This window comes from Symphalangus syndactylus, chromosome 8 (genome assembly GCF_028878055.3).
Source record: "Symphalangus syndactylus isolate Jambi chromosome 8, NHGRI_mSymSyn1-v2.1_pri, whole genome shotgun sequence".
Classification (NCBI taxonomy): domain Eukaryota; kingdom Metazoa; phylum Chordata; class Mammalia; order Primates; family Hylobatidae; genus Symphalangus; species Symphalangus syndactylus.
Window position 1 is genome coordinate 49,980,759 of NC_072430.2, and position 27,096 is coordinate 50,007,854.

Genomic DNA, 27,096 nt, shown 5'->3' on the forward strand with positions numbered 1-27,096 from the left:
AATGACATTTTGACCCATTCTAAATATCATGCCACTAGAGATGCTATCTTTGGGGAGAGAGAGAGAAAAAAAAAACCTGATTATCAAATCTTTCTTGGTGATTAAAGATCAAATGGAACTTTTCACAAGAAGTGCTAGCCATGATGTCCTGATTCATTGATACTTCCCACACAGAAGTAGCTCATCATTTCAGCAGCAGGATGGGCACAATTCATTGTCTAAACAGAAATAGTACTGAGTTTGTATAGTTTAATATCTATGGCTAGCAGCTAAAGTTTTTTGCTTGTGTACTGACTTTGTGGAAAGGCCATTGGTTATAGTATTTCATTCTAATAGAAGAGAACATTTCATAATACATAATTTTAACTAGTTCTTCCTTGTTCTCATATTCTGAACTTGAAACTATCCTAAAGCCGATTTATTGTTTCCCTGTTATAAGAATGTGGATCCACTGGTATGATCTATAATTTACAACATTCTATTTACAACACAGAACAGATGTGAGAAATACCTTTATCTTACAGGCCCTCTCCCCACTCCCTCTATTTTTATTTTTAATACCTCATTCCCTGTTGACATGACTGCAACCACTGGAAATTTATTAACTTCAACCTCTGTGACACCTACAGTTGCCAGAAGACCAATCTCTGAGGGGCCCATGTGGGTTCCTTTGGCCAAAACACATTCCCCTCTTTTAATGTCATGGCCGATGGGTCTGAAAGTCAAAGCAGAACCATAAGCAGTGTGATTAGAGACAACATTTTCTCAACTCAGAGGTAAACTTTAGTGTCAAAAAAGGACATTCAAGAAGATAAAAAAGTCAAGAAATAAAGTAGTAGGAAAATACTGAAATGAAGGGATTCTAAAAATCCTATGCTTTTTTAATTTTAAAAGTTAAATCACACAACAGAAAAGAGAAATAGGATTTGAATATATTACTGCTAAAGAAAAACATGTTACTTCATATTTGAAAATTTTTTTTCCTGAGTACCTGTGAAGAAAATTACTTTACAAATTGTTTTGTGTTACATTATAATACAAATACCAATTGTAAACTTTATTTGATAAGGCAAGAATTTGTATGGAAATATCTAGCGGCATTAATGATAAGAGGTCCACAGCTGGCTAGCTTTGTGGCAAGGAGAATAATGCTAATGAGGTTACAGTCATAGAGGTAATTTCCATATGGACCACTTAGGTTGGTCCTGATCTATGGCTACTGAGGTACATTCACCTTGGTGTGCTGCCATAGGGAGGGAGAAGTGTAGCTTCGCTACAAAGGGATGTTCAGCAAATTAGTATTAATGGAATCAGGGTAAACATATTCCATTGTAAGAAAAATAATTTAAGGTATATGCACTATTTATCATAGCAAATAGCCTCATCTTTGTATATAAGGAGGAACAGATTATTCCATTATTATTGGTAGTCACTAGAGCATATGCTATCAGTTAATTGTGTAAATATCCAATTCTGGTATTATCTGAGTTAATACCAAATTCCAGATTATTTAGGGATGGGATTGGGTAATTCTGGATTATCTAGGAGTAGAATTAACTGTAGAATATGTAGGCTCATGACTTTACCTCTTTCTTTTCTTGCTTTTGACTAACTTGCCTTTACCATCTTCATTAAAAAGTAGCAGGACAGATATGTGATACACAATTCATAAAATTCATTTTGCTTTTTGTTAAAGCCCTGAAAACTAATGGCTAATTGACATGGCTGCAGATTTATAGTAGCCAGGGTTTCCTGAGTAAATGATCATGTAGAAACAAAAGTAGGCTATATATTCTATGTGTTTTGAAGTTACCTGATATCTTGGCCTGGCCGAGCTTGCACCAGAATTCGCACTTCAAGTTCTTCAGTGCCCTATAAGAAGAGCAGGTCATGTAATTTCAAATAGAATTTCTGAGCAGTAGAATTTAGCTACTCCGATACTTTCACCACCAGATAGGCCCAGGATATATACAAATATAGAGAAAAAGAAAACTATTTGCTACACCCGCTGAAAATACCGAATTTCTAACACAGGTTCCTGAAAAATTAGAAGGTTTGGTGCCAATAAATAAAAAAATTTTTTTCTCTAATTTTTATGCTTTAAAAAAAGTACCAATTCAAATATTAAATCTTGTTTATAAGATTTAATATTTGAACTAATACATTATATATAATTTATTTATATATTTTTATATATATATGTAGATGGCTACCCTAATAAAGTGAATGTGCATAGAGGTAATATCTTCCTTCTTTTCCCATGAATCATGGGTTCAATACCATGCCAAGATTACCAAATACTTGCAGAAATTTCAGTAAAGGACTTATAGTTTGCCTGGTAGTAGATTTCTGTACATTAATTGCAATAATCAATTTTACATTTATGGGCTGTGAATAATATTGTGACATTGGAACTGTGTCTTGTCATCTGGCAGAGTCTGTGGATGCATGTGTTCTGGAATTCAGTGCTCTGCTGGCTTCCCTGATGCCAATAAATCTGCTTAGGCAGTTTTAACAGCAGGCAATGTGATCTGTTTGCCAAGGGTTGAATTTTATAAGCCTTACATATGGAAAGGTGATTAAAAAGAAAATCTCCAGATCAGGGAAAGTGTCCGTCTCTTGGCATGGCCAATTTTACTATCTACTCGGCTTGGGAGAATATTATGTTTATTTTTCACCTCAGCTTTAAAATATATCTTTACTTTCTTCACAAAACAAGTAAGATAGCTGATTATTAAAACCTCAGTTGAATCTATTCTACTTTTATTACTAGCTTATACTCTGGTTTCAATAACCTGCCACTATTTTCAGTGAGATAAAGCCTTGCTTAGGTACAAAAAGATTCCAGCATCTTTTACTTGAGGCAATGGAGGGAGAACTGACATACATACTTAATATTTCCAGGTTGTCATTTGGTGGCACAGCTTTTTCCGGACTTACAGAAAACCAGACGTGAAAGGGTCATTTGGTTCAAATGCTTGGCTTAGTGTAATATTCAAGAACTTGCCCAAGTGCTCTTAGTTAAATTCTTCTCTAGTAAATTCTGATTTCATGAACTCCTTGACATTTTATCAGAAGCTAGTCTCAATGGCAAATTTCTCAGCTGGAAGGTATGTCAACCATTAATATCTCTGCTCTGGAAGGTATGTCAACCATTAATATCTCTGCTCTGGAAGGTATGTCAACCATTAATATCTCTGCTTTTCTTTCTTGAGGTACTTTCTTTCCTTGTTTGCATGTGAAACTGCTTGGGTCAAATATGGTTCAAATTCTGCTATAACAGCAATGATCAGAGAAAGCCTTCCTGTAACAACAGATTTTCAAGATTAAGGAAATTTCTTACTTACTGGAGACTCATATACTACAATATAAGATCTCACCATAAGCAAAAACAAAACAAAACAAAATAACCCAAAATGGGTTAATCTCACAAACATTGCAGAAAACGGTTGTGACATAATACTGCCATAGGAACAACAGCGCAGTAAGACTTGGTGATGACGTACATCATCTGATTCCCTGATAAGTTCAGTATCTTCCACTTGTACTACTGCATCAGCACCGCAGGGTATTGGAGCACCTGTTGTAACCCGCATGACTTGTCCTGGCATTACTGTCTGAGTTGGCTGGAAATAAACATGAAAAAGACAGTTGATGTACTTTGCTGCTGCAAAGGAAAAGTCTGCAGAGGATGTTAATTTTTTTAATATTAAAAAATAAACCATAAAAGAAAGTCTTACAGTCTTATTCATTTTGGGCCAGTGTAGTAAAAGCTATCTACAAACAGGTGCACTCACACTAAAGAGGCTTTAGGTTCATTTAAGCTGATTTTATGTGTACTTTAAGGTAATGACTATTCGGTGTCTTTCTTGGTGCTCTGCTTTACTTTTGAAGAACTGCCATTTACATTTGCCACTTTTGCCTCTCAAATAATGTACATTTTCCTAATATATGTAAAGTGATTTGAGAGTCTGTAAGTAAAAAAATTGCTAGGACATACATTATGAATAACAATTACAAAAAAAAAAACCACCTTCGTAACTTATTGAAGTTCTGATGTTTGAGAAATGCAGTACTTTATTAACTAATCTTTTTGGTTAAATAAAGGCAAGCCAGAAATATTTTAATTATTGCCTTTGAAAATATTCTAAAACATATTCGCTCACCTATCAATTAATAATAGAAGTTGAGCAAATATAATTAAATCATTTAAAAATGATTCCAGTGTCTGTAATGACCTAGGTTAAACATTACTTTTGAAAATGAAAAACAAGATTTTCATTGTTTGTGCTCTCATATTGATGGTGTAAGAGATAGAACCTTCCCTGCTAACTTCTTACAACATGGGGAAAAGCATTTTTCTGTAAGATTCATCTGATAGATTTGATCTGATAGACAAGTGATCTGAAAGTCACTTGTCAGGGGCAATGATTTAGACTGGAGTTTGGAAAATGAATGCTTCAAATTCCCCCTAAGAAAAAATCCTGAGACAATATTAATCCCCCCTGCCAAAAGATTCCTTTCTAAAGATGTCTGCCTCATAAGTATAGTCATGTGCTGCATAAGGATCGTTTGCTCAATGTTGGACTGCATATATGATGGTGGTCCCATAAGATTACCACATTTTTTACTGTACTTTTTGTTTTGATAAACAAATACCATTATAATTGCTTACAGTATTCAGTACAGTAATATGCTGTGCAGGTTTGTAGCCTCGGAGCAACAGGTCACACCATGTAGGCTAGGTGTGTAGTGGGCTACTCATTCAGGTTTGTGTAAGTACACTCTATGATGGTCGGACAACAAGAAAATTGCCCAACAACATATTTCTCAGAATATATCTTCGTTAAGTAACTCATGACTCTATTTAATATCTTAAGTCCCTACAATGTGAATATATTTACCACTACTGAACTATAAGCTTAAAAACTGTCAAGATGGTATATTTAATGTTATGTGTGTGTATGTTTTGTCATTGTTGTTATTTTAACCACCAAAATAAGACAAAGTAAAATAAACCACACACACACACACACACACACACACACCCCCTTAGGGAATGGTTAAGAAAAAAAAAATACCCTACTACTGAAAGTATAACCAAAGTAAAACAGGAAATTTATTAGAAAAGTCTTAAAAATCTTCTCTCCATATTATTACTGTAAGCAATACTACTAATAACTAATATTTATTGAACCCACAATCTATGCTGGGTACAATGTTAAGTGCATTACATATTATAGAATATAAGCCTTACAAAGATTTGTTTCATTTTCTGTTTGCCTCTCCAGATCACATCATCATTCTCTACTCTGTGCTGTGGTCCAGAAGCTGACCTCTATGGACTATTTTAACCAGTTTCCCATCACTTTGGCGTCTGGTGAGACTCAGCCAAAGGGAGGGGTCAGTAAGAGATTTAGACGGTAGGAGAGAGACAGAAAAGTAGAGTTTTCATTCCCCTTGCTCTTTTCCTCCTGGGTTGCAGTTTGGTGATGGTTAGGGCATCTCTGCTACTGAGAGCAACAGCTGCTGTTGGGCAGTCCTCCTCCATAGCTATGAATCTTACCAGGTTCAGGTACCATTGTCTTTCTTTGCTCCTTCAGACTAAGAGGTGGTAAGGAAATCTCACTGTTGCTAGCTCCTGGGTGCTGCAGAGTCCTTTATTGGTTTCCCTTAACTGCATCCAGACATTGGAGATAGTTTCTAATCTTCTTTAATCATCCTTTTTCCAGACATATTGCAAGGCTTAGAAAGTATGTGGCACACACTTTGCCAGGCTGAGCACCTATGCATCCCAGGCTGAGCTGATGTAGTCGCTCATGTGCTAGAGAAACAGAGTGCTGATTGAGCCAAGATACCCTGACCTACAGGCCAAATAACTCTAGTACCCTGCTTCTCTGGAGCTAGACTATAGCCCCTTAGAGTCTGAGCTGCTGAGATACCCCTCTCTCTGGGGAGTTGAGTCATTTCTGTGTTGATCCTTGACCCCCTGGGGATCAAACCACAGCTGTGCTCTGCCATTCTAAGGTATCTGCTGCTTCTGCACCTGGCCTCAGAGTCTGAGGTGAGGATCTGCGTAGCCCCACCATCCAGGGGTCTAGAGTCACTACTACAGAGTACCTTATCCACTGTGACCCGAGCTGCTGCTGAGCCCTACTGGCTCTGGTTCCTGAGCTGCGGCCATACCCTGCTCCCCTGGCCAAAACCTTTTTCTTTGGAGTTTGGTCAGTACTACACCCTGCCCATGAGGTATAAAATCACAGGTACAACCAGGGCACCTAGGTCCAAGCTGCTAGGGGGTGCCTCAGTCATAAACCTTGGTTCTTTGGATAACCTACATCCAACTCTGCCACAGACAGTGAACCTGAACCCCAAGAACCAGGTGCCACAATAGATTCACAAGACCCTGAGCCTTGGATCCTGGCTCCACAGTCACTCCAAGCACCATATTTTGAGCCCAGTGTCACTGTAGCTGCTTGGAGGGGATGTCAGACCTAACACCAAGAGGGATCCTTTCAGCTGATTCTCCCTATTGTGTGGAAAACAAGAAGAGGAGGACTCCAAAAGCCCTTGACACCAAGGATATTAACAGCCTATGCTACTACTACCACTGACACAAACTTCTATGGATTAGGCCACTGAGGTACTCACAGTTATTGCTGACATTGAATGCAACTGAAAAAGCTGCATGGAGACTACACCATTGCACCCGTCCAGAAAGTCACCACACCCTTTGCAACCAACACACTGAAGCCCAACTACAGGTGTCTCTACAAAACCACCCTAGAAAGTCTAAAAGAAGCAATAGTTCTACCAGGCACACAGATCAACATGGGGACACAAGAAACACAAAAAAGCAAAGAAATATGACACCACTAAAGGAATACATCTCTATTAACAGACTCCAGTGAAAAGGAAATCAATGAACTCCTGGAAAAGAAATTGCAAAATAATGATCTTAAGGAAACTCAATTAGATTAAAAAAAAAAAAAACCTAGCGATAATTCAACAAAATCAGCAAAACAATTCATAAGAATGAGAAATTGAACAAAGATAGAGAAATCATAAAAAAGAACCAAACAGAAATTCTACAGCTGAATATTTCAAAGAATGAAATAAAAAATTACAATACAGAGCTTCAATAGTGAAGCAGAATAAAGAATCTTTGAACTTGAAGATAGGTTGTTTGAAATACCCAGCAAGAGAGAGAGAGAGAGAGAAACAGAAGAATAAAAAAGAGTGAAGAAAGCTTGTAAGACTTATGGGACACCACACAAGAACAAATATTCATATTATTGGAGTTTCAGAAAAAAAGAAAGGAAAAGGCATGAGAAACTTATTTAATAAAATAATAGCTGAAAACTTCCCAAGTCTGGGGAAAGGTATGGATATCCAGGTCCAGGAATTCCAAAGGTCTCCAAATCAAGTCATATATAATGAAATCCACATTAAACTAACAGTAGATTTCTCTGCAGAAACCTTACAGGCCAGGAAGAAAGGAGATAACATCTTCAAAGTGCTGAAATAAAAAAATTTCTAACTATGAATACTATATGCAGCAAAGCTATCCTTTGGAAATGAGGGAGAAATAAAGTCTTTCCCAGACAAGCAAAAATGGAGAGAATTCATTACTACTACACTGGCCTTACAATAAATTCTCAAGGGAGTCATATATCTGGAAGCAAAAAGACAATAATCACTATCACAAAAACACACACAAGCATAAAACTCACTGGTACAGCAGATTAATAAAGGAGAAAGAGAAAAGAATAAAACAGTATCAATACAGAAAACCACCCAACTGCAATGATAAACAATAAGAGAAGGAAAGAGCAAGGGGTAAGCAAAACCAGAAAACAATGAAATGACAGGAGTCCTCATCTATCAGTAATAACCTTAAATATAAATAGGTTAAATTCCCTAGTTAAAAGATACAGACAAGCTGAATGGATTTAAAAAAAAAAAAGAACCCAACTATTTGCTGCCTACATGAGACTCACTTCACCTATACAGATACACATAGACTGAAAGTGAAGAAATGAATCAAGATATTTGATGCAAATGGAAACCAAAATCAGGTCAAAGTAGCTACATTTATACCAGATAAAACAGACTTTAAGTCAGAAACTGTAAAAAGGAATACGAGAGGTCATTCTATAATTATAAAGGGATTGATTTACCAGAAGGATACAATTATCGCAAACATATATGCATTGAACATGGGATCACCCACTATAAAGCAGGTATTATTTATCTAAAAGGAGAGACAGATTCCAATACAATAATATTTGGGGAGTTTGACACCCTACTCTCAGCACTGGAAAAGTCATATAGATAGAAAATCAACATGGGAACGCAGGATTTAAACTGCATTTTAGACCAAATGGACTTAACAGATATTTATAGTACATTTCATCCAAGAGCTGTAAAATACACATTTTTTTTTCACTTGCACATGGAACATTCTCCAGATAGACCATATTAGGCCACAAAACAAGTCTCAACAAATTTAAAAGAACTAAAATTGTATCGAATTTTTTTCCAACCACAATGGACTAAAACTATAAATCAATACAAGAGGAACATTTGAAATTGTACAAACATGTAGAAATTACAAAACATGCTCCGGAGCAACCAATGGATCAATAAATGTATTAAGAGATAAATAGATTTCCCAAAGCAAATGAAAATAGAAACACAGCAGACAAAAACCTATGGGATACAGCAAAAACAGCATTAAGAGGGAAGTTTATAGCAACAAACACCTACATCAAAACAGTAGAAAGATTTCAATGAAACAACATAGTGATATATCTCAAGGGATTAGAAAAGCAAGAACAAACCAGATCCAAAATCAGAAGACGGAAAGAAAGAATACAGATCAGAGAAACAAATGAAATTGAGACTAAAAAACCATAAAAGATGAATGAAATTAAAGTTGACTTTATGAAGATATAAACAAAATTGACAAAGCATTAGCTAGACTAATAAAAAAAGACCCAAATAAGCAAAATCAGAAATGAAAAAGGAGGCATTACAACTGATACTACAGAAATACAAAGGGTCATTAGAGACTACTATGAAGAACTGCATCAAAAAATTAGAAAACCTAGCAGAAACGGATAAATTCCTCAATACATACAATTTACCAAGCTTGAGCCAAAAAGAAATAGAAAACCTGAACAGATCAATCATGAGTAATGAGACTGAATCTGTAATAAAGTCTCCCATTGAAGAAAAGCCCAAGATCTGATGACTTCACTGCTTAATCCTACCAAACATTTAAAGAAGAACTCATACTAATTCTTCTCAAACTCTTCTGGAAAACTGAAGAGGAAGGAATTCTTTCAAACTCAATCTATGAGGTCAGCATTATTCTGATACTCAAACCAGAAAAGGATACAACACAAAAAAGGAAAACTATAGGCCAATATCCTTGATGCAAAAATGCTTAATAAAACACTTGCAACTGAATCCAGCAGCACATTAAAAAGATCATTTACCATGATCAAGTGGGATTTACTGTGGGGATGCAAGGGTGGCTCAACATATGCCAATCAATAAATGTGATACATCACACCAACAGAATGAAAGACAAAAACAATATGATCATCTCAACAGACTTAGGAAAACATTTGATAAAATTCAACAATCCTTCATGGTTAAGACTCTCAACAACTTAGGTATAGAAAGAATGAGCGTACACAGTGAAGGCCCTAGATGACAAACCCACAGCCAACATCATACTGAATGTGGAAGAGTTGAAAGATTTTCCTCCGAGATCTGGACCAAGACAAGGATGCCCACTTTCAACACTTTTATTCAACCTAGTACTGGAAGTCCCAGCCAGAACAATTAGGCAAGAGAAAGAAATAAAGGGTATCCAAAGGGGAAAAGAGGAAGTCAGATTGTCCCTGTTTGCAGATAACATGATCTTATATATAGAAAACCCTAAAAGCTCCACCAAAAACTCTTAAAACTGATAAATATAGTACAGCTGCAGGATACAAAATCAACATACAAGAACAAATTAGCAGAGAAAGAAAATGAGAAAGCAATCCCATGTATAATAACTACAAAAAAAGGCCGGGCACAGTGGCTCACGCTTGTAATCCCAGCACTTTGGGAGGCCGAGGCAGGCGGATCACGAGGTCAGGAGATCGAGACCACGGTGAAACCCCGTCTCTACTAAAAATACAAAAAAATTAGCCGGGCGTGGTGGCGGGTGCCTGTAGTCCCAGCTACTCGGAGGGGCTGAGGCAGGAGAATGGCGTGAACCCGGGAGGCGGAGTTTGCAGTGAGCCGAGATTGCACCACTGCACTCCAGCCTGGGCGACAGAGCGAGACACCGTCTCAAAAAAAAAAAAAAAAAAAAACTACAAAAAAAAGCTAGGAATAAATTTAGCCAAAGAGGTAAAAAATCTGTATAAGGAAAACTATAAAATACTGATGAAAAAACTTGAAGAGGCCACAAAAAAAGAGAGAAAGAAACAGCATCCCATGTCATTGGGTTGGAAGAATTAATACTGTGAAAATGACCATACTACCAAAAAAGCGATCTACAGATTCATTGCAATTCCTATAAAAATACCAATGACAATCAGTGAGAAAAATTAAATTAAATAATTAGCTAAAGAGTTTAAATAATCTACTTCTAAGTTTCCCTATTTGTAACACAAGTTGGGGAAAAGTCTGAGAAGATTACCTAGAAATTGTTCTATTCAGAACATTTTTTTTTTCTTTCAGGAAAAAAAGAATCGCCCAATCACAGGTCTGGAAAATGCTTGTAAGGCATGTCTGTGAGACATACTAATAATACTATGTCATATATTAATAGATGTAGATATTTTCAATTAAGAAATAATTCTTTTGGTTCTCCTGGGAACTATACTTTCATCCCTTTGATAACCTTCTGACTAATCTCTCTAATTTCCACTACACTGACAGGAGAAATTTAGAATTAGATGCCCAAAGTCCATGAAGCTGAAATCTTCAGTGCCTTTCAGGCCTATCAATCTCACCTGTTCACCAGCTTGGGATTCCCCAATGATGAAACGATCTCCTGGGCCATCAGCAGCTGTGAGATGGAAAAGAGCCAAGAACAAACATCAGTATGGACCTATAGCATGGAACAAGAACCTAAAATTGGAATTCTAAAATTTGACTCAAATTATTTGATAAGACTTAGAGAAGTGGAATATTTTTCTGATCTCCTAGACTTGACAATGGCTTTGTTACTACTGGTTTAATGTTTGGTATCTGCAACTCACATGCACTGATAGAAGTGGTCCTAATTGTACCACTGGTGCCTAATTGTGCCATGGTGTCACTGGAGATGGTCTTCCTGTCACCTCGTAATTTCCACATTTGTGCTTTTCTAATAAGTTATTCTAGCCGATCTTCCTAAATAAATACCACCTTATCCATGTGTATGTATGTGTGATGTGTGTGTGTACACTCATGGACATATATATATATATACACACACATATATATATATAAATGGATTTATCACTTTGTATACATATCCATATGTCTCCATTTTTCTATAACATTTTAATGACTTCATACTGTTTTCTTATTTATCTCCCAGTCTGGGCTTCCTGATGTGACATAGGAAGAACATTCCTTTCTTCATTTGACAGCAGAAGGAAATGAATTATAGAATGAAAGAAATCAGGTAGAAAGAAAAGGTAAAGTACTTTGAACAATTTCTGGTTAATGGTAGAGCTAGGACTAAAATCCAGTCTCGTAATTGTAGCACAGTTTTTTTAAATAATGTATCAAAATTCTATTTATGAGTTAGAATACATAGGCAGTACTGCATCACATTTTCCATTGGCTATTTATTTTTAAATTGAAAAAAAAATTCCAGAATTGGGATAAAAAAATTTATTAAAAAAATATATACAGTATAACAATGGCTAGATGAAGAAACATTCTTGGAGATTCAAAGAGTTTTCTTGACATATGATGTGGCTTTCAGACCAATACGACTGGGCAAAAATGCCTATCTAGTAAGTTTTAAAATCATGACTATTACCTTCATGTTATCTGCAAACAGCAGAGTTTTGGGGACGTATCTACAAAAAATATATACATTATATACGAATATTTAGATTACATTTATAATCATACTGATAAATAATGATATTTTCTCTTTCAAAAGGACATTAGATTAATTGCTCATTTATGTGGCTATAAAGTGATACTTTTTTCTAAAGGCTTATATAAAACACTATTTATAATGAAGTCATCCCTTTTTTGCATAAATGGCTTTGGTTAGCCTGATGTGAAGAGGGACAAAAATTAACACTGGGTCCCTTCTGTCACAAGATGTTGTATTTTATGCTTTATAGATATTATCTCAGTTAATAAACTCTTGCCTTTCTTGTGTTTTTTTGGAATCCTGTTATATTGTTCAGTTTTTACTTGTAAAAAGTGTTATAGAAGAGTTTTATTGTAATGTTATTTTATTAAGCCATTTTCATGGGTTTTTTTTTTTTTTAAAGTTTAACTAGTTTTTACAACAGGCTGGGTGTGGTGGCTCACACCTGTCATCCCAGCACTTTGGGAGGCCAGGGCAGGCAGATCACCTGAGGTCGGGAGTTCGAGACCAGCCTGACCAACATGGAGAAACATCGTCTCTACTAAAAATACAAAATTAGCCGGGTGTGGCGGCACATGCCTGTAATCCCAGCTACTTGGGAGGCTGAGGCAGGAGAATCACTTGAACCTGCGAGGCGGAGGTTGTGGTGAGCTGAGATCGTGCCATTGCACTCCAGCCTGGGCAACAAGAGTGAAACTCCATCTCAAAAAAAAAAAAAAAGTTTTTACAATAGACATAGATGTCATTGCTTCAACAATTACCAACATTTTACCAATCTTGTTTCATCTATCCCTCCACTTATTTTTGCCACCTTTCAGAGCAAATGATAATTTTCTTACTGTAGAAAATTAAAACATCAATTATCTTTCAGAGTTCCACACTAACTGCATCTCAAACATGAATAAACTTATTTAAAATTGTTTCTCTACTAGATAAATAATTATCAGCTTGCTACCTCCTATAGCAACCTAGATATTTTCTCTCTCTCTTTCCTTTTTTTTTTTTTTTTTGAGATGGAGTTTTGCCCTTGCTGCTCAGGCTGGAGTGCAATGGCGCGATCTCGGCTCACTGCAACCTCTGCCTCCCGCGTTCAAGCCATTCTCCTGTCTCTGCCTCCTGAGTAGCTGGGATTACAGGCATATGCCACCATGCCCGGCTAATTTTTGTATTTTATTTTATTTTTTAGTAGAGACGCGGTTTCATCATATTGGTCAGGCTGGTGTCAAACTCCTGACCTCAGGTGATCCACCTGCCTCGGCCTCCATGGTTACAGGCATAAGCCACCGTGCCTGACCCATTTTCTCTTTTTTTACTTCCTGCACAAGGGGGAAATTAGCATTGTTTTAGAGTAAAAAAACTTGATTCTGAATCCTGGTTCTGTTTATTGTTAGCTTCAGGGACTCTCAGCAAAATTACTAAACCTCTCTCACCTTCAGTTTTCTTGTTGGTAAAAATGGGGATAATCACACTTTTAAAACAATAGCTTTGAAGCTCTTTATTCCTTTTATTCATTCAGTAAATGTCTACTGAGTGTCTTTTATGCCCCAAGTGTTAAATTAAGGGCTGGAGAGAGAGTAGGGGGTAAACCTAGACACTGCTTCTATTTTAGTGCAGTGCCAACCTGTTACAAGGTTTTTCAAACTCTGGATGACAAATGGAGGTAGGCTGTAAAATCAACTTGTGAACAATTTTTTAATGAAAAGGATAAAAATATATTTCAACACACATGGTAAGGATGACTCTTGTTTCATAAAACTTATTTTTGTTTATATATGTGTATGTATGTATATTTATATGTATTGTGTATGTTATATATGTGTATGTATATCATTGGCTTTTGATGTACATTTAATGTATTTCTTCCCATGGGTGTGGTTAAAATAAAACTCTTAAAGCCACTGATGCATCAGGAGAGGCAGATATTAATCAAATAATCACATTAATGAATATATAAATACAAATTAAGAAAACCACTCCAAAGCAAAGAAACATGATTTTATGAGAGTATATAATTAAAGCACCTGAGCTACACTGGAGGGTCATGAAAAGCATGATAAAAGGATTTCTGATGTGAATATGAAGAATGAGTAAGAGCTAAGTAGGGGTGTGTGTGTGTGTGTGTGTGTATGTAGGTAGGGGGAGACAAAGGGAGGGAGATAGGGAGGGAAAGGAGGAGAGGGAGAGAGAGGAAAAGATAGACATGAAGTGGAAGTGCTCCATCATTGTGTACAAAGAGAACATATGTGCAAAGGCCTTGGTTCATGTCTTCCTTATATGTTATACTCTAGCTATTATCAACTGCTAGTACTATCCCTGAGAGTACCAAGATAACTCATATTTTGGCTCCATGACATATGCTACTTCCACTACTTAAAGCGTCCTTTTCTTATTCTTGCCTTCTGATTAAAGATTTTTTAGCTGTTAAGACTCAGCTCAAGGCCGGGCGCGGTGGCTCACGCTTGTAATCCCAGCACTTTGGGAGGCCGAGGCGGGCGGATCACGAGGTCAGGAGATCGAGACCAAGGTGAAACCCCGTCTCTACTAAAAATACAAAAAAATTAGCCGGGCGTGGTGGCAGACGCCTGTAGTCCCAGCTACTCGGAGAGGCTGAGGCAGGAGAATGGCGTGAACCCGGGAGGCGGAGCTTGCAGTGAGCGGAGATCGCGCCACTGCACTCCAGTCTGGGTGAAAGGGCGAGACTCCGTCTCAAAAAAAACAAAAACAAAAACAAAAGACTCAGCTCAAGTGTCATCTTCTCTATGAAGTCATATCTGACTCCTCTCCCCTCAAGAGTTGCGTGCATCCTCTTTTGTTTCCCCAGTGTAGCCTGAAATCAATTATGGCTTCTAAATGTATTCACAGTATTTGCAAATCCCTGGCTGCTGTTCAATAGGTGTTAAATAAATGTTCAATATGTTAAGTATTCAAAATGGTTGGTAGATGAATCAATGTGGCTACAAAAATGTTCTTAGAAGATTCATGCACAAATGAACAAATAAGTAATATTTTCTAACACAAAGTTTTATATTTGTTATATATACTTTTTGCTGATCCATATATATTGTTTCCTTCAAAATTTGAGTCAACATCTTAAGAATGTTTAGAAAGACTGCTTTGACTGGGCAAATCACTTCAGCTCAGGAGTTTGAGACCAACCTGGGCAACATGGCAAAACCCCATCTCTACAAAAAATACAAAAAACAGCCAGCTGTGGTGGTGTGTGCCTGTAGTCTAGCTACTTGGGAGGCTGAGGTGCAAAGATGGCTTGAAAACCGGGTGAGGGGTGGGGAGTGGAGGTTTTAGTGAGCTGAGATTGTACCACTACACTCCAGCCAGAGCAACATAGTGAGATCCTGTCTCAAAAAAAAAAAAAAAAGAGACTGCTTTGATTAATTCTGTATAACTTAGATTACATCATTATTCTGTCTAGCATAGTGCCTAGGTCATCGTTGATAATAAATATTTGTTAAAAGAATAAAGAAATGAAGTTGGCCTTCTCAAAAAGTTTTAGGTGGGAAGTACTTCTCTTTTCTCCTGTTCCCCCACACATGCACATAAACTCAAAATGCTCATATCAATGTTCTGCATAATCCTCTAAATAAACTGAGTAAGGAGTAGCTGGAGGTCATCTGGGGCAAGCCTAGTATGGAGTTCCAGGGAGGCCAATATGTGAAAGCACTCTGAAGTGATTCTAAGGAGCAAGGTCTTTGTTATCAGGGAAAGTATACCAATTGTGGAGAGAATATGTGCTCACTTGCACTATGTTCTCCACCCTACTCTGAACCTTTCCAGTTGGTAAATGTGGCTCTATATTGCTGGCTAAGGAAGAATCAGTCAACCAACTACATAGAAGTTTCTTGGTACCAAGAGAGGAGTAATTTTTATTATTTCTCTTATTTCTCAACAGTTAATGTGCATGTAAATCATCTGGAGATCTTGTGAATATACAGATTCTAATTTAGTAGGGCTGGGGCAGGGCCTGAGATTCTAAATTCTAACAAGCTGATGCTGAGGCTGCTGGTCCATGGATTACCCTCTTTGAGGAGCAGAGCACTATAAGATCGAACTGAATACAGATAAATTCAGACTAAGAGAAAATTTAAGGAATAAAACAATCAGTGAACTACAGGAGTCCAAATTTTACATTAACACCAAGGTTTGTCTTATGAAGACAGAAAAATAATTATCAATCTATCTAACTTCCTGATACAGTCATGAGTCACTTAACAATGGGGATATATTCTGAGAAATGCATTGTTAGGCAATTTTGTTGTGTGAACATCATCACAGAGTGTACTAACACAAACCTAGATGGTATAGCCTATTATACAACTAGGCTACATGGTATAGCCTATTGCTCTTGGGCTACAAACTTGTACAGCATGTTACAATACTAAATACTATAGGCAACTGTAACACAATGTTAAGTATTTGTGTATCTAAACATATCTAACCATAGGAAAGGTAATGTGTTGCACTATGTGACCTTACAATGGCTACAATATCACTAGGCAATAGGAATTTTTCAGCTCCATTGTAATCTCATGGGACCGCCATCATGTAAGAGTCTGTTTTTGACTCAAATGCTAATGTGGTGCATGACTATATAAATTTAAACATATCTATGAAAGAAACAGGTTAGAAAAAGTTGCAGTTTTTCAAGATGAATTCTACAAGTTCAGGTGGGAGAGGGCAGAAGCGGAGGCATGATAGCACATGAACCTAGGGCTTGGAAAGAAAAAAAAGAAAGTAAACCACAGACCGTCATTAGAAAAGATGAACGGATTTGAAGGACTTCTGCAGATTTAGAATTGTTTCCCTTGTAATTCTGACATATCTGCTAATGAATTTCTTTTCTGCTTTGCAACTGTAGAATTTAATTTGAAAGAAGTGATAAAAGCAATATAAACCAAACCCTAATGGCATATGCATTATGTAAACAATTAATGTTTAATGCAAGACACTGAAGCTGTTCCCTCTTATTCCTCCTTTTTCTAATGTCCAGAAAACACTTTTAGTTCTGTTCACATTTATTTGAAGATTTCTGGTTATATTATTTGATATGAAATCGATACCACTAGATAACTACTCATTGTGTACACAGAAAACGATAATCTTCAAATCATCTGCCATGGAATTATCCTTCATTTTCATTTTCCAGCCATAGTGATCTTTCTTTAAGTCTCTTGAAATACTGTATAGCTAGTCATTTATTTTCAATACTAAAGAGTCTTATCATTTCCACTTTAAGGCCGAACAACTTAGAGCACATAGAGATGGCATAACTTTCAGAGGACCTAGGAAATAGTTGATAGAGAAATAAGGCAGAAGGAATAGTAATTTGTCTACTCTGCTTATAGAACTACACTGTCTGAGACTGCAAGAAGGGTACAGGGTAATAGTATTTATATGCATACTAAAGTTAAGATCATAGGAGGGGTTGGTAGGGAAAGGTAACAAGAGAAGGTGACAAAGCTGGAATAAGAGGATTCATACTTGCTGCAATTACACTCAAGTCTTACATTAGGTAAATTGTTTGGAATTTTAAACTGGCTACCTTTTCTTATGGAACGCAGGGAGGTGGGCATAGGATACCTGAGTAAGAAGGCATCGTGTATTCTTTACCATTATCTTCCAGGGAAAATGCCTATTAATTGTTAGTACTGGGAAAGAAGGCATTATTTTCTTAAATATTTTCTTTTTGGAATTAACTAAATTATTCAAATTATTTATCTGTTCACATGAGTATTACTCCCATATCATAAGGCCCTCTTTTTCACTGAAAGTATCCTATAGTAGAGGGCAAAATAGGCTGTCAAATGAATTGCAGAACCAGTTGTAGCGAAAGAGGATTCAAATGGATACAACAAAAGCCCTGAAATATGATTACTGTTGAAAGAATAAGAACTAGCTCTAAGTCACAATGGCTGTGGATTGTCTATATTGATTTTTGGTGTATTCTAACCCACTGTATGTGAGGTAAATGCACAAAATGTTAATAATGGCCAGGGAGTAAGTTAATGGGTAATTTTAAAATGTTCTTTTTGATTATTTTTGCATTTTCCATAAGTAATTTCAATCAGAATGTAAACAAGAAAAAAATTTTTTTAAATTCTCTCTACCCAAATGGCAAAACTTTCTCTTAATATATCTTTTCAGAACTGTATGTTACCTATGACTCTGAAAATAATTCCTGGTTTGTTCAAAATATTCCTTTTTTCCAAATGATCCCAAAATAAGTTCTGAAGGGATAAAGCTTTCAAATTGAACTTTTTCAAGAAAGCTGAACTTGGAGTTCTAAGATATTTTTGCCCTTATTCATATCCACAAAGAAAGTGTGAGACAATAGGCACCTACATCTATATAGGAGGATGTGAAGGCATCAAGAGGATGATTAGCTTCATCAGTGTGAAGGGAGAAACAAAATCCAAAACTGTGAAGAATAAAAATAATGTATTGATTCAAATTTGTAAATATGCCACTTTCATTTTTATTTTATCTGCTTTTATCTTTCAAATTCACTCCCACATGAATGCAGTTTTAGGTTTACAGGTCTTCCTATTATTTTATATTATCATCACTTTATTCCTGCCTTCTTTACATTCTATTCTTTCTTAATGTTTTATTTTGAGCTGTTTCTACTTATTTCCTTAGTCATTTGATTACTGTCTTGATTTTTGAACTCACATACCTTAAAGCAAGTGATCCTCCAACTGGTTTGGAGTTTTATCCCACATGTTTCTGAAGGATACTGGCTAATGCTTAGTGATCCAGAGCAAGTTAGCAACATCTTTACACCTAGAGGGTTAGCAATGCCCACGAGTGCCACTGGTTATTACTGGAAGGCCTAAGGTAAAGGCAGAGGAGAAGAAAATAGGGAGAATCAAGGGAGCAGGGAGAAAGGAACCAGAGTAAAGGAAGATGGGTAGAGAGAAGGAGGTACTCAAAGGAGGGTCTTAGCCACAATAATTGGCTTCAAGGATATTCTTTACCAAAACACTGCCTGGGGGTGGTATTTATAACAGAAAAGAGGCTAATGAATACATTTACCTTTAAAGAAATGAAAATCATCTTACTTACTAAATATGGTAAAGATAACTTTTAGGATTCATAGAGTTTATCTTCCTGAATTACAGACAAAAGTGAGGAGGTATAAACTGGAAAATTCAGCATAGTTCTAAGACCATGCCACTTGTCTACAGAAGACTTTTGCTTCTTTAATTATGATGTTCATATTGTATACACAGACATACTAACCATTCCTACTTTGAGATTTAACCATCTATGCAATGATTATCGCTTATGTGGCTTTTATATGTTACATATCTTGGAGAACTAGCAACCTTTTGCAAGAAAGAAACAATGTGAATCAGCTTCATGGCAGATAATCTCTTGGACTGTTTATAATGTGAGATACCATTTTTGATTTTTTTTTGGTGAAATAACAAAAAAAACGCTCTCAAACAAAAGCATAAATAGGATACGAAATGGTAATTTTACATAAAAATTTTTTGATGAGTTGTACACGGTCAGAAAAGCTCATAGGGGCTAATTGCTCCCTTTGGCAACAAGAAAAGCTAACAGCAACCATTTTTTTTTTTTTTTAAATTGAGCTGCTGCTAGCTCATGTAAAAATCATAGAACAATATTCTATTTGGGAATAATTCTGCCTCAAATAATTTACTTTCTCACTCTCTCCCACTTTATATTACAAAGACTATAAAAACAGACTTCTTTGCCTCTGGTGTTTCATCTGCTGTAGCTGTTTGCTCTACTCTGGAAGTAAGAATTCTTTGTCATTTTATAGTAATCCTGTATGGCTACAAATTGTAAGATCAACACAGAATTTACTTTTTAGATGGGCAATAAGAAACTATTTCAAGCCAACAATGACATTGGGAAAAAAAAAAAGAAACTAGAAGAGCCAGTGAAGCCATCACAAGAATAAAATAATTTTCTGTCTCGATAATATTTATTCTAATCAACACTGTAGAAGGAATCAATTTGAAAGAAAAAAACATAGGAGCCATTGGGAATTTGGTATTTAAGTTTTGGCTTTGCCAGTTTCAGAAGTATTCTAATCTAGTGAGATCAAGCTGAATGAAGTGAATCCAAGATAATCTTCCTGAGAAAGGATACATTAGTGGAAATGAAAAAACATAAGCTCAATCTCTCTACCATTTTATTTACACAGAAAATGAGAGTAGCAATTCAAATGTTAGCCCTTTTTCAGAGACAGTTTAAGAAAATGTATTTATAATAATAATAGTGATAATAATGGTTACTATCATTAAACATTTTAAAAAACAATTATCAAGGTTTTTTTTAAATGTGTGCCAAGTAGTTTACTAAGGTTTTCTACAACTAATTAATTTCTACAATTAATTTTTAATATAATTCTTACAACAACCTGCTGGGGTAAGTATTGTTGTAATTATCATAATTTTAGAGATGAGAAAACTGAAGCTAAAAAATTTAAGTGAGCTGCTCAAAGTTACACAGATGGAACTGGTACTAAAACCCAGATCACTCGAGCTTTGCTCAATGCCTGTAGCCTTAACCATTTGCTATGCTATCTCCAACATAAAAAGATAACTACTAAGAGATGATGGAATACAGGGGAGATTAATGAAGTATTTAATTACAAGAAAAAGGAAATTACAGGTTGATCATCCTTTATATGAGATGCTTGGGACCAGAAGTATTTTGGATTTTGATGTTTTTCAGATTTTGGAATATCTGCATATACATAATGAGATATTTTGTGGATGGGACCCAAGTCTAAACACAAAATTAATTTATGTTTCATACATATCCTACACACATAGCTAAAAGGCAGGTAATTTTAAACAATGTTTCAAATAATTTTTCTAAACAAAGTTTTGAGGGTGTTTTTACTGTGACCCTTCACATGAGGTCAGGTATAAAATTTTCTTCTTGTGGTGCCATGTCAACATGCAAGATATTTCAGATTTTGGAGTACTTCAAATTCAGGATTTTTGAATTAGGGATGTCCAACCTGTATTTTTATGGCTAAATGTAGCTAAAAAAACCAAAACCAAAACCAAGTAAGAGACTCCATAACTCCATATCTCATGTACACCATTAAAAAGGAATTGGCATGCTTAACAGCTCTGATAAACTGAAAAATTTTTTTAACATGTTTCTTCAATGATATCAACCTTGAATTAATAACCAATAACATAATAACAATGTATCATAGTTTGAAAATCACTAAGAGAGTAGATTTTAAGTCTCACCACAAAAATAATAATAAGTATGTGAGGTAATGCATGTGTTAATTAGCTCAACTAAGCCATTCTACAATGTGTACTACATATTTTAAAATATCATATTGTACATGGAAAACCAAAAACAAAACCAAAAAAATCAACAACAGTTTCTAGGCAATTCAGAATTTACATTTGGGGTTCTTAGATTGGAATTTAGGCAGAAAAATGCTATTTAGTATTTGCTTTTAAGCTTTATGCAATCTCAGGCAACTTTGTGTGAGCGGCTGGGGCTCCAGAATTTTGAAATATGGCATCTTCTAGAGAATTAGAGGTTTCCCTCATGTCTGCCTTTCATGAAGCCCTTTACTGATGTTTGAGTTGAAAGCAGAACAGACCACCTCAACTTTATCCTTGTGTTGGGAATCTGCTCTTTTTTCTTAGACCATATAGATGTTTTCAACTAGAAAACATCTGGAAAACTTTCACACCAAGAATGTATGCTGTCTGGCATGTGTAGGAACAGAAGAATAAATTGAAGTACAGTGTTTTAATTTTATTCCTATATATTTATTTGTAAGCAAGAATTTCAAGGATAAACACTTGATGTGACAGATACCACACTTACCCTGATGTGATTATTATGCATTGTATGCCTGTATCTAAATATCTCATGTACCCCATAAATATATATACCTACCATGTATCCACTAATATTAAAAATAAAAAATTTAAAATAGAGAATTTTCATGTAACTTTTCTTTACCTGAAAAGTTTTAATCAAGATTGTGCCAGAAAATATACAGGTGCAGATTAACATGGTTATCTGTGAATGAAGTCATTTTGACAGTCATGGGGAAACAAACCTAACAGTTGCTGGGTGCTTGGGCTAAGCCAAAAATCTGAAAAAAAAAAAAAAAAAAAAAAAAAAAAAAAAAAAAAAAATACAGTGTGAGTCTGATTATGTTTAAGAAAACCAAAATATTTACCTCGGACAGCATAGCCATCTTTTACTGATGCTGGGAAGGGGGGTAAATTGTCTTTTGCATATACATCTTGAGCAAGGACTCTCCCCATTCCATCTGAAGGAAGAGAAAAGAAGGAAAATGTAAATATCGAGAGCAATGGGTAAGCAGGCAGTCATAAACAAGATGGGCATGAGTGCTTGTCTGACACAGCTTGTAAATGGGCTCAGTCGGACCTCCTGATTTCTGTCCCAAGAAATAGGAGATAGAAGAGATGCATTCTGGTGCCTGAAATAAAAGATTATACTTAGTCAATTCATGGCAATGTTTGCAGAGATTATCTGAATATAAGGTGCTATAAAGTAATCAAAGATGTGTTCAGTTGATGTGTCAGTAATCCTTTAACAACCCAAATATTATTTTCTTTAAAAGGAAAGCCAACTTTAAACATTTTCATACCCACTGGCATAGTAGTTCCACTTCTAGAAATCTATCCTAGGAAAATGGATAAACGTTTCTGTATATGTTTATTTCAGAGTTGCTTACAGTAGAAAAAATGGAAAGAAACCAAACTATCAACAATATAGGTACTTAAATAAGAAATGATAGATTCTTAAGATAAAATATTATGGAGGCTAAAGTAATATTTATGAAGAATATTCACTGACACAGGAAAATTCCTATGATATATATTTTTACAACAGGCAAAGTCAAATCTGCAGCATATAGTCTTAACTGTATTAAGATATATGTGCATATATCAACAGAAAAAGAAGGAAAGACCATACATGAAAATATAAAGCATTTATTACTTCAGAATGTTAGATTTATGGTTTTTATTCACTTTGCTCTACTTTTCCAAAAATTTCCATGTTTTCTACAATGAATGCGTCATTTTTTAATCCTAAAGTTGTTTTTTTCTTAAGAAGAGAAAGGTTAAAAAAAAAAAAGGAAGGAATGTCCCGGTCATTCCATTTGAGTTTTAGCCTTTGATTTTGGCTTCATTAATTGAAATAATTTAGTGCCTATAAGAAGAGCACTAGTAACCTTTTGTGTGAAGTAAGTATTCAGACTACTCTGGATGAAAATCACTTTTGGCTCAGAAATTTGAACTAGTGCCAACAAGAATAAAAATTTCAGGAATCATAACCAATTCCTTAAATCCTCTAGTCAGAAACTGTCTTTATTGCTAATTTTAAAAAAGGAAAGCAAAAATAAATGAGGTTAAAAAAAGGGGAAGAGGAAGGAAGAAAAGAAACCAAGACAAGTAATATAGGACTTGATTTACATGAAGTATTTGTATAATTTATAAGATTTCATTGTTTCCAGAGCTGGATAAGTGAGTCTGTATTTTTTATCTTTGACCTTCTTAGCCACCTAGGGTCTCTGATTTCCAGATCCTAGGACCTAGAAGTAAGTGTAGAGAGATTTTTAAATTTATATTCTGACCATCTGATTTTCAAATTTCTATTCTGAATATCACTATATTCTACAGTGATATTGACTCTTCCCTTTTGGCACTTGAATTGGAAGGGAGAACTTAGCAGATTTTAGCTTCAGACACTCCTAGGATGTTGAAGCTATTCTGGAGCTATACTGGAGGTTTGGGCCATACTATGTAAGACTAGGGAAGTGGTGGGACCATAGGGTCTAGTTTGTATTCACATATATAACATTAACTCCCAAATGAAACTGAAACTATATAGTCCCTAGTAGTGGGCCCAGTGGTGCTTGTCCAGGATCACAGTAAGCCTCATGGGATGGTTCCTTATGTGGAAGTAGTTTGTCCTGGCACTGGGGGGTATAGATCAAAATGTAAGCTCTACATCAGCTCAGAATCTACATGAATGACTTTGCTGGGATTTTGAATAGTGCACTAATAGTGGTTAATAATCAGAGATAGCACAAGGGCTGAGTTTTTCTGGTGGCTAGCCCCAATGATATAGTAAATGTTTATTAACATTGTATGAAGTACATATATAATCTCACTTAATCCCATGAAAATCTAGTAGAGCAATGTTATGTTCATTTTACAGGTGAAGGAAGAGAGTTTTTTTTTTTTTTGAGACAGAGTCTTGCTCTGTCACCCAGGTTGGAGTGCAGTGGTGCGATCTCGGCTCACTGCAAGCTCCGCCTTCCGGGTTCATGTCATTCTCCTGCCTCAGCCTCCCGAGTAGCTGGGACTACAGGCACCCGCCACCATGCCTGGCTAATTTTTTGTATTTTTAGTAGAGATGGGGTTTCACCGTGTTAGCCAGGATGGTCTTGATCTCCTGACCTCATGATCTGCCTGCCTCAGCCTCCCAAAATGCTGAGATTACAGGCATGAGCCACTGTGCCCGGCTGGAAGAGACGTTTAAATACAGTAAGTCCTTACTCACAGCAATATATTTCACAGGTGGCTAAGGTAAGATGGAAAAACTAGATTTTAGAACTTTTCAGCCATACTACCACCATAGTAATAACTACTACCACTCATGTTCCCTCTACCCACTGCTCTTCCTTTATATCCCTCACATTTACAAAGTTGAGAGTTAAAAAAATTAAACATAATTACCATATAAACCAGCAATTCCATTTCTAGGTATACATCCAAAACATTAAAAGCTGGGACTTGAACACATATTTGTACACCCATATTCACAACATTATCCACAATAATCAATGGTGGAAGCAACTCAAGTATCCATTGACAGATGAATGGATAAGCAAAGTATGGTATATACATACAGAAATATTATTTAGCCTTAAAAAGGAAGGAAATTCTGACTATGCTACAACATGGATGAATCTTGAGGACATTCTGCTAAGTGAAATAAGCTGACCACAAAAAGACAAATATTTTATGATTCCACTTACATGAGGTACATAGAGTAGTCAATTCACAGAGATAGAAAGTAGAATGGTGGTGGCAGGTGCTGGGATGAGGAGGGAAAGAAGAGTTAGTGTTTAATGAGTATAGAGTTTCAGTTTGGGAAGACCAAAGAGTTCTAGACATGGCTGGTGGCGATGGTTACAGAACAATGTGAATGTTCTTAATGCTATTGAACCATACACTTAAAAATGGTTAAAATAGTTAAGTTGTATGTTATGTATATGTTATCACTACAGACACCATCACCAACAAGAAAAAACTGCAAATCTGTTTGCCTAAGAATCAAGTTAGCATAGTCACTTTTCCACCCTAAGTTCTTGCCAGTAGCCCCAAAGAAACAGGCTCAGCATGGCTCTCTTTCTTCCAATATTCTAAGACAGCGGCTTTATATTTAATATGCTAAGTTTGAAGGACAGTTGATACTGACAGCTGTATTATAGATCTCACAGTGTCTTGAAATGCACATGAATGAATTATTTGAATACTCTGAGGAGAGGAATAATGATTATCTTCTGCTTTTGCAAGATTTAGATACGTGGAAGTAGAATAAAGTGGAGTAAAGGTCTCACTGACAATTTGGATAAAAGAATATCAGCTCACTTGATTTCTGTCTTGAATGCCTGAGTTGTTCATATATCTTACTGTGCAATTCCATTCTGGAAGGTTCCTATGGTATAGAATCTACTCAATAATAATTTGATAACATTTGATTCTGGAATCTAAAAACTTTGTTCTGGTAGTTTGCAATAATATTTATTCCCCATTCTAACATACACATAAATACTAAAAAATAACCCTCAAGTTTCTGAGGAGGCTCAAATGAGAAAAACGTATGTATGACAAGGAATAATGTAAAATGCTACAACCCACCAAAACTTTAGTAGGCTAAAAATTAATAAACATATCCTATTATAATAATTCTGCAGTGCTAGTTTAAGAATCGTTTAGCACAATGTGGGAAATATTTATACTGCGATTCACCTTTATTTCTGACAAATGTCCAGTTTCTGATACAAAGTATGATTTGTCACATCTTAAACATTCTGGGCTTTTTCTAGTCTGTGCTTTTGCACATCATGTTGCATTGGACAGGAATGCTTTTTTTCTTTCCTTTTTCTCCTTCTAGTAAGTATCATGCATTCTTCAAGGTTCAGCTCAATGTTACCTCTTTGGTCTTCTGTCTCTTACCAAGGCCAACAAGTTCACTGACTGATTTGCTCATCCATTCATCAAACACTGGGAACCTAATATATGCTAGACACTGGAGACAAAAATACCCATAAGGCTTGGCTGATGTCCTCAAGGAATTCACAAGCACAGTGCATGAGAAAAAGAGAAAGATGGAGAAATAGAGATGATTACAAGATAGTATGACATAGACAGTGGCAGGAAAATGTACAGGGTGATATGGGAGACATACAGAAGATCACCTTACCAAAAACTTGTGGAACATCTAGAAAATCTTCCTGGAAGAGATAAACACCTGAGCTGAGTTTTAAAGGGTAACTCAAAAACAGGTAGGAGAGGCGGGCATTTTAGACAAATGAAACAGGATCAAGGGAGTTTAAACCTAATTTTGTAAAAATGGGAATCCAATGAGGGATTTTTAAGCAGACTAATGACTTCAAGTTAATTTATTAGCATAATTTAAGTCTCTTGAAAGGCAATGAGATTTGTCTTTTCGGAACTTCTTTGGTGATAAAACAGATAATTGGTTGGAGGGACTATATTTACTCTTAATATTTGCATAAGATTTGTAACCATCTATTTTTGCACACTTTTCATATTGTATTGTGGCTGTTTGTGAAACTGTGTTGACTTCTGCATCAGGCTTTGAATTCTTTGTTGTCACAGTATATATCATTCATCTTTGTAACCCTAGTATCAAGCACAGTGTTTGGTATGTAAAAGGCACTC

The 27,096-nt window shown here is 35.9% G+C and overlaps 1 protein-coding gene and 1 long non-coding RNA gene across 19 annotated transcripts in view; one reads left to right on the top strand and one right to left on the bottom strand.

Annotated features, from left to right (window-relative positions):
- LOC129488856 (uncharacterized) overlaps positions 1–11,420 on the top strand; it is a 38,234-nt gene extending 26,814 nt beyond the window's left edge. The window contains exons 3-4 of the long non-coding RNA XR_008659725.2: positions 5,292–5,380; positions 10,948–11,420. This is a non-coding gene — a long non-coding RNA (uncharacterized lncRNA). The remainder of the gene's footprint in view (positions 1–5,291; positions 5,381–10,947) is intronic.
- The window catches only part of GPHN (gephyrin), a 722,880-nt gene that overhangs the window by 68,604 nt on the left and 627,180 nt on the right, over positions 1–27,096 (bottom strand). For all 18 annotated transcript variants that reach the window (XM_055291351.2, XM_063644412.1, XM_063644411.1 and 15 more), the window contains 5 exons: positions 22,329–22,421; positions 11,022–11,077; positions 3,507–3,626; positions 1,814–1,872; positions 562–715 (listed from right to left, as the gene is read on the bottom strand). In XM_055291351.2, coding sequence (XP_055147326.1) covers positions 562–715; positions 1,814–1,872; positions 3,507–3,626; positions 11,022–11,077; positions 22,329–22,421 — 482 coding nt within the window. The remainder of the gene's footprint in view (positions 1–561; positions 716–1,813; positions 1,873–3,506; positions 3,627–11,021; positions 11,078–22,328; positions 22,422–27,096) is intronic.